Source organism: Entelurus aequoreus, linkage group LG12, assembly GCF_033978785.1.
Source record: "Entelurus aequoreus isolate RoL-2023_Sb linkage group LG12, RoL_Eaeq_v1.1, whole genome shotgun sequence".
In the NCBI taxonomy this organism is placed as follows: domain Eukaryota; kingdom Metazoa; phylum Chordata; class Actinopteri; order Syngnathiformes; family Syngnathidae; genus Entelurus; species Entelurus aequoreus.
Genome location: NC_084742.1, coordinates 30,905,513 through 30,914,089, shown reverse-complemented (window position 1 = coordinate 30,914,089; position 8,577 = coordinate 30,905,513). Strand labels below are relative to the sequence as shown.

Genomic DNA, 8,577 nt, shown 5'->3' with positions numbered 1-8,577 from the left:
ATCACACTAAATTAGAAGAAAAAATGCTAAATAAGTACACACCGTACAAGTAAGTGCATATTATGTATGCCTGTATTTGTTTCTTAATGTGTAATAATGAGTGCTGTCAAATGACTCTTTTTTTTTTTTAAATCAGATTAATCGCAGTTTAAAATGTTGATTATTTGTGATTAATAAATAGTAAATAGTAAATTAGAAAGGGGAAAAGCAATGTAAATACATACATAGTAAGTACAACAGGAGGTGAAAGAAAATAAAAAGAGACAGAGTGGGACAAGTCTGTCCCACTCTGGTAGCATGCTAACGTTTTTTGCTAGCTCCTCTTACATTAGCATGCTAACATTTTATGCTAGCTTTGTTGTTATTTTGTATGTCTGCAACAACACTTAGTGCATTTTGGTATATCCTTTTACCCAGGCATAAGCTAGTTTTATAACGTTAGCATGCTAGTGTGTTTAGCATGCTAACTTTTTCCACTAATTTTACACTTTTTTTTCCACAGCCGTACACCTTAGTCATATAACTTGGTATGTGACACATGCTAACTGTTAGCATGTTAGTGTTAGCATGCTAACATTATAGTGCCAATTGTTTTACCTATTTTTTACACTTTTTTCTCTTATTCCGCAGCTATACACCTTAGAGTCATACAACTTGGAATGTGACACATGCTAACTGTTAGCATGTTATGTTAGCATTCTACAATTAACATGCTAACTTTGTGAGCTAATTTTGCAACCGTTTACCCCAGAGTCATATAACTTGGTATGTGACACTTGTTAACTGTTAGTGTGCTAACTTTAGCATGCTAATATGCTAACATTAGAGTGCTAACTTTTTTAGCTAATTTTAAATGTTTTCTCTAATTCCGCAGCCATACACCCTAGAGCAGGGGTGTCAAAGTCAAATGGACGGAGGGCCAAATAAAAAATTTAGCTACAAGCCGAGGGCCGGACTGTTCGAATGTTCATTGAAAAATTTTTAAATGACGCATATAGTCTAGTGAACCTAATTGAACCTACTGAAAACCTAACAAATATATTCCAATATGATCAGATAAATAAAGCAATATTTTCTTATGGCTCTGTCAGTAATCTTTAATTTTCAACAGACACAAAAGACAAATTTCCTTTATATAAAAATCCCCATAACATGAACATTAAATGAAAGAAACCGGTATTCAAGGCACCATCAGTAGCCTATATTTTCTATTTTAGCAAAAGTGGGCTAAATTTACTTCAAAGAAAAAAACAATAATAGCAATTTTCTATCATCCACTCAACTGAAATATTTTTAAAATATAATTAAATTGAAATACAATAAAATAAAGTGCAAAAATCTATAAATCAAAAACAACACTTTGTTTAAGGAGAAGTAACATGCAGTGAAAACAAATATTAAACTTTAACTTTTAAACTTGAATTGAGTAAAAACTCTAAATATGTGATTGCACAGTAATGTTCACATTAAACCCCCCTCCTCCCTCCGTGGGAGGGAGGCGAGTTGGGTGCCCGAAACCCCCCGCTGGTTTCGGCCCGCCCCTTGGCGCGCGTGGCACGGCGGGCTCCGCGACCCGACGGCTGGCCCTCGTGGCTTGACGGCGGGCGCGTCCCGACGGGCCGCGCGTAGGGGTCAAACGCAGAAGTCTCAGGGCCTCGTGGTGAGGGGGTGGCCTGCGGGTTTCGGCCCGCTTGACCCCCCCGCTCCGCTTGGCGCGCGCGGCACATGACGGGTTCCGCCACCGACGCTCGGGCTGCAGCCCGACGGTGGTGCGGGCCCGGCGGTGACGCGCGGTTTGGGGAAACAAAGCAGAAGTCTCAGGGCCTCGGGGCCGGGTTTCGGCCCGCCCCCTTGGCGCGCGTGGCACGGCGGGCTCCGCGACTGACGGCCGGGCTGCAGCCCTTCGGCCGGCAGGCGCGTCCCGCCGGGCCGCTCGCCCCCTTTCGGAACCTTGGACCGGCATCCGCTTGGTGCGTGTAAAAGATCTGCGGTCTAAAAAAAAAAAAAAAAAAAAAAAAAAAAAAAAAAAAAAGATCTGCGGTCTGCGGGCCGGTTCTAATAATAAATCAAGATCATCCCAAGGGCCGTAAAAAACCTTCTCGCGGGCCGGATATGGCCCGCGGGCCTTGACTCTGACATATGTGCCCTAGAGTCATATAACTTGATATGTGAAACATGCTAACTGTTAGCAGTTGACGTTAACATGCTAGAATGCTGACATTCACATGCAAACTTTTTGAGAATATTTTGCAACCATTTACCCCAGAGTCATATAACTTGGTCTGTGACGCTTTGTAACTTTTAGCATGCTAAAGTTAGCATGCAAACATGCAAACTTTAACATGCTAACATTTTGTGCTAGTTTTACACTTTTTTATCTAATCACGCAGCCATACACTTTAGAGTCATGTAACTTGGTATGTGACATATGCTAACTGTTAGCATGCTCACATTAGCTTGCTAGCATGCTAACATAAGCATGATAGCTTTTTTCCAGCTAATTTTACAAATGTTTCTGTATTTCCAAAACCATACACCTTAGAGTCATATAACTTGGTAGTTAGCATTTTAATGTCAGCATACTAATGTGTTAGGCGAGCTCTTTAGCTAATTTTGTACAGTTACACTTAAAACTCATGGATTCAGACACTCAGCATCATCTTAAAAGTACGGCGGCTTCCGGCGACCCCCGGCCAGACGTCCAGGGTACAGATAGCAGGCCCATCAAAATGTCCACTGGAATTTTCTAGTATTGTTATTATTATTTAAACATGATTATGAATGTTATGTTTCCCTTTAGGATAGTAGAATAATCAGCATCCTGGGGTCACGCTGCAAGCTACACTCACCAAACCTCGACAGAGGGCCGTCTAAAGGGACAAGCTTCAGCGCCAGTTGTCCGCCTGCCACTGGTTTTTGACTTGTCTGCATTCAATAGCATTACATTCTTTCTGGATGGCAAAAAGTGCCTTTTTAAAAAATTCACACAAAAAATAATTGGTTTTGTGCTGCTTGTGAATGTCAAAAGTGTCATGTGATTAATGTGACATGTTTGTAGTTTGTAGTAGCCAGGTCTCCACGGTTGATTAACATATAGTTGAAAAATTAATTAAATGCTAAAAATAATAATAATCAAAAATAAATAATCAATGATGACACCTCAGGGGTTACCTGTGTGTGAGTGTGTGTGTGTGTGTGTGCGTGAGTGTAATTCCTGAGGTGGGTGGGAATCGGAATAGAAAATTAATAATAAAGAGCTTTAACCAATGAGCTCTCCTGGGTACGATTAAAATAAAATAGGTTAATTGTAATTGGATTTCAAAATAAAAGTTAATTAAATAATTATTTATGTTAACATAACATTGGAGAGGTGACACAGCCACAATATGTCACCTTCAGGCAAAGTTTTGTAAGTTACATATCAACACCGCCAAGATTCGAACCAAGCAACCTTCATTCCAAGTCAACAGTCTTAACCACTGGGCGACCCTGGATCTCCTGAAGTGAAGATTTTGTTCCATACACAAATGTAATCGAGGACTCCTGGCTTTATGAAGTATGATGGAGGTGGAACAAAATACTGTCTTCCAGAGCAGGATTTGAACTCAGCACCCTTCAACCTGAGTCAACAGTCTTAACCACTGGGCAATCCTGGGTCTTGCAAAGCGAAGATTTTTTTCCATACACAAATGTAATCGAGGACTCCTGGCTCAGTGAAGTATGATGGAGGTGGAATAAAATACTGTTAACCAGAGTGGGGTTCGAACCCAGCCCCCTACTTTCTTAGTGCGCAGTCTTAACCACTGAGCTATCCTGGGTCTTGTGCAGCAGAGATTTTGTTCAATACACAAACAAAATCGAGGACTCCTGGCTCAGTAAAGTATGATGAGGTGGAATAAAATACTGTCAGTCAGAGTGGTGTTCGAACCGAGCACCCTACTTTCCTAGTCGACAGTCTTAACCACTGAGCTATCCTGGGTCTTGTGAAGGTATCAATTTTTATTTTGTAGTTCATTGATTATTATTTGAGAGTGAGTGAGTGAATGAGTGAGTGAATGAGTGAATGAATGAGTAAGTGACTGTGGCATCATGTATCTTAAATTCATACATTTAAAATGTTTAAAGAAAAAACAGTGTGATTTATCATGAACTAACTCATGCATTAATTAAAGCCACAGTGTGTAACATCACGCCTCCTGAATTGCTTAACGTATTATTATTATTGTTTAATGGATACAGAAGTGTCTCATATTATTTATCCTTAAATGAGAAGTGAAATGAAGTGAATTTTATTCATATAGCGCTTTTCTCTAGTTTTGTAAAAACAAAGTGTTTTACATATAGTGAAACCCATTATCTAAGTTACCTTTAAACCAGTGTGGGTGGCACTGGGAGCAGATGGTAAAGTATATTTGCCCAAGGACACAACGGCAGTGACTATATGGCGGAAGTGGAGATCGAAGCCTCAAGTTGCTGGCACGGCCAGAAAACTGAGTCATTTATTGCTACTTAATGAAACCCAGTGTCTGAGACCGTTTATTCTTAATGTATTCATTTAAAAAAAATCATATTTTTAATTAAAAAACAGGGAGTGAGCTCATTTATCTTGGTTCCATTCATTTATCTTTTTATTTAATAAGATATTGCTTAGTCTATATCCTAAATGTATTTATATATATACACTGTATTTATTTTAAATGTATTTGCTAAATGTATTCCATTTATTATTATTACTATTATTATTATTACTATTATTTCCTTTTCCTTCGTCACGGCATAATCATAAACTCTGCTTTTTCCTACTTCTTTTTGGACATGTAATGAGAAACTGTAAATATGTGATGTAACATTTTGTAACAGTATACACGTCCCAAATAAACTAATAGTCTATCTATCGTTTCACATTGGATTTCTCAGTTCTCTCCCTATTGGTGGTAGACAGGAAGTGAACAATTACCAGTAATCGCTAAAATAAGATTACAGTAAATAAGCTTCCTCCGTGTCGGACATGTCGAATTTTGCAAATGTCATGTATTAATGCATCTTTGTTAAGCTTGTTAGAAACGGATAAAACCATTATAATTACCACGTGGTTCAATGAGCGCTACCCCTTGAATATGAATGGGTGAATCCATTAACCTTGGAGAGATTGTATATTTAGGCTAAGAAAGTTTTTGAAAAACATGAGTTATGATTTTACTTGCCATTCTTTTTGTCACGTAGAGGCCACAGTTCGTCTTTAATCTATTCTACATGTTTATGACTAATAATCCGCAATTTTAGCCCAATGCGCTGCTGCCATCTAGTGGACAAACATCGACATTACAACGATTCCCCTTTTCACAGATTTGAACATTTGTGGCTTTATTTTTTTTACGAAAGAATGAGTTAAAACACCTCATCAAAGAAATCCATACAAGTTAGATATTACTATCTAATGTTTATTTTTCTTTAATCAAAATAAGCACATTTACTGCCAACAACGTAAGCTCTAAGTTCCTTTAGTTGTAATATTTCACACATTAACGAGACAAAATGATAACAGTTTCTCTTTGCTAAAACCAATGCTGGTAACGAAAAACAAATATATTTGTGTTTAGGGAAAATTAAACAAACACATGATTTCTGTATTTAAGTCCAAACAGGCAACTTCTCAGAAGACCTCCAAGTCTGCAGAGTTGTACACCACAGGCGTCTCCTCAGCGCCCACAGGCTGTTCCTCCTGACACTTCTCCTCTTCCTCCCTTCCGGCTTCTTCCAGCGCCTCCAAGGCCTCGTTAGTGTCGCTGGCGAACGTCTCCCTGGAGACGTCGTCGTGCTCCTGCAGGTCCAGCTTGCCGATGGCCTGCTTCATTTTCTTGGCCACCAAGTGCCGCCTACGCTTCTGCGCCGACTTCTTGCTCTTTTGCTCTTTCTGGCTCTCCTCGAAGAAGATGTCCCTGATCTGCGCGCGGGTGATGCTCGGCGTGTTCTTCAACAGGTTGAGGTACACGCCGCCGGGCGTGCGTCGCCTGCTGCCGTCCATGGTGTAGACGCCCCCGCCCTCTTCCAGTGTTGCAGTCTCGCCCAGCAGCTCTATGGCTATTTTGGGCCCGATGATTCTAACAACACGCTCAATGAGGTCTGTTTTAGGCTCGCGTAATCTGTACACTATCTCCTCCACGATTTTACCCTCAGGGTCGTCTTTAGTGATCTCATATCGGCCTTTGATGTCCATCTCAGCTCTCGGACCCAGTCTGTCCTTCACCGGCCTCTTCCTCTTTGCATCTCGCTCCTGCCCACTCATGTACTGGTCCAACTGGCCATCCAGCCCTTCACATTTATCTTTTTGCTCCTGCTGCCGTTCCTTTTCCATGATCTTCTGAGCCAGGACGTAGTTGTAGGTCTCCACGCTCCTGTCAGACATGTTAATTTCGCCATCCATGCCAAAGACCCCCAGTTCTGCAGCGATGGCATCCTGGCACTGCTCCTGCACCACTGAGCCCCAGATGTTGTTCACCTTGCGACTTGATACTGCGCATGCGCCGGATACGTTGTTTGGTCCTGGCCGGGGCACGCTTCTGTTGCACACTTTTTGACGTTTCCCACGCCAACCACCGATATCGTCATCTGACGAGTCCGCGTCGCTGTCACTGGACTCCCGACTCGACGTTCTGTACGCAATTGCAGGCTGCAAATTGGCAGCTCTGTTCTGGAAGGAATGGCCGCTAAAAGCCGAAGGCAACGACGGTCGAGATGGCGATAGCGTGGTTGTTCTCATTTCTGAGTCCGACCCGGAGCCGGAGACCTCTCCATCTTCCAGATTACCGTCCATAACAACCCCACCATCCGCCATGTTTTATCTGAACGCAAAATACAGTCAATTACAAGGAATACTTTTATCCACTGTCAACTCACATGCTGTTGTTTGTCCTGCCAAAGAACTCAATAACACAAGCATTTACCTTCAAATGTTGAATTACAGCAAACGCAGACACTCTTAAAATGTGTTTCAGGCCTGTCTAGTTGCTCTTATTACAAAAGCGTTGGCTAACTTTGCGATCCAAATGAGCAAAAGAGGCGCATTGCTAAAAATCCGTCATTTCCGCTTGGGTACTATTTTCCGGTTCGACACCTTTTCAAAATAAAGGTGACCAAGACCGGCTAGTGTTACTATGGTGGTATTTAACACGTTAAAATGTTGATGAACATGAGCAGACTGCAGTTTACAGAAGAAAAGAGATTTGTTCGGGACATCGTCTTTTCATTTCCCACCCAATACAATTGCTCTATTTACCATGGATGTCTTTGATTGAAGTATTTATTTTAAACCTGCACAGTACAACAACACACTTTTTTTTTTTACATTTTGGCAGAGACATTTATGCAAGGCTTGAAAAGGGGTTGGATGAAGCAGATGCTTATAATATCCCAACCCCTACTCATTCCACATTTAACATAATCAATATAATACAAGAACAATATACAAACAAAAACAAGAAAAGCTCCTGTACACTAAAAGCAATAGTACCACTGTTACTATGAGACAAGACAAGACGAGACAAAACACACAAACACACACGCACGCGCACACACACACACACACACACACACACACAGGCCCAAACACTCCCTGACCTCACAACTCTCTCCCATCGCTCTGTGCTGAGGGCATCGCTCTCTTTCCTCCTCATACTTCTTCAGTACTTCTTTTTTAAACAGTCTTTTGGATTGAATCATGTTAGAACAGGTTTTTAACTCGTCCCATAAGTTGTTCCACAGAGTGACTCCACGCACTGAAATGCACATTGATTTTAAAGTTGTTCTAAATTTAGGCAAGTATATTTTGTTGTTTCCTCTTAGACTGTAACTATGGTGAGCATCTCTATCCTGGAATATGTTCTGTATATTGGATGATGCCCTAAACATAATTTGAGCAGTTTTAAAGTTGATCACATCGTGCAGTTTAAGTTGCTTTAACTCCATGAATAGTGGATTTGAATGATGTCTGTAGTGAACATTGGACACAATCCTAATGGCCTTTTTCTGCAGAGTGACTAAAGGCTGTAGATGGGATTTATAACAATTCCCCCAGACTTTAACACAATAGTTTAAATATGACGAATGATACAATAACAGCAGAGCATTGGTGTTCAATAAATGACATGATCTCCTCATCATTCCAACACATTTAGCAACTTTTGTCCTCAGGTAATTTATATGAGGCTTAATGAGATATTTTCATCTATTACCACTCCTAAGAATGAATTTTGTTGAACACATTCTATTGGTGTATCATCAATAACAATCCTGATGGGTATATTACTTATATTACTCTTAACCCTACTTTTGTGCAGTAACCCTACGACGTATGAATATGTCGGGTAAAATAATAATACAATATTTGTAATAATAATATTTAAAAAATAATTTAGTCTCCACTTGTTTAAAACGACTTAACAGTGCAACACACCTTTTAAACGATTAACCATAGGCAGCCAAATTATTGAAAATAGGCTACAATTGGGTGAGGGCGGACCTACGTCACTTCCGCCTACCAATCCCCTAGCAACCGGGAATTTGTTGAAAACAAACCAG

The 8,577-nt window shown here is 40.6% G+C and overlaps 1 protein-coding gene across 1 annotated transcript; it reads right to left on the bottom strand.

Annotated features, from left to right (window-relative positions):
- Positions 1–5,406: 5,406 nt before the first annotated feature.
- phax (phosphorylated adaptor for RNA export) lies at positions 5,407–7,124 on the bottom strand. Its single transcript, XM_062065663.1, has 2 exons — positions 6,945–7,124; positions 5,407–6,842 (listed from the first exon to the last, which is right to left on the bottom strand). The coding sequence occupies exon 2, from the start codon at positions 6,833–6,835 to the stop codon at positions 5,654–5,656; it is 1,182 nt and encodes a 393-aa protein (XP_061921647.1). The 5' UTR covers positions 6,836–6,842; positions 6,945–7,124; the 3' UTR covers positions 5,407–5,653.
- Positions 7,125–8,577: the final 1,453 nt, after the last annotated feature.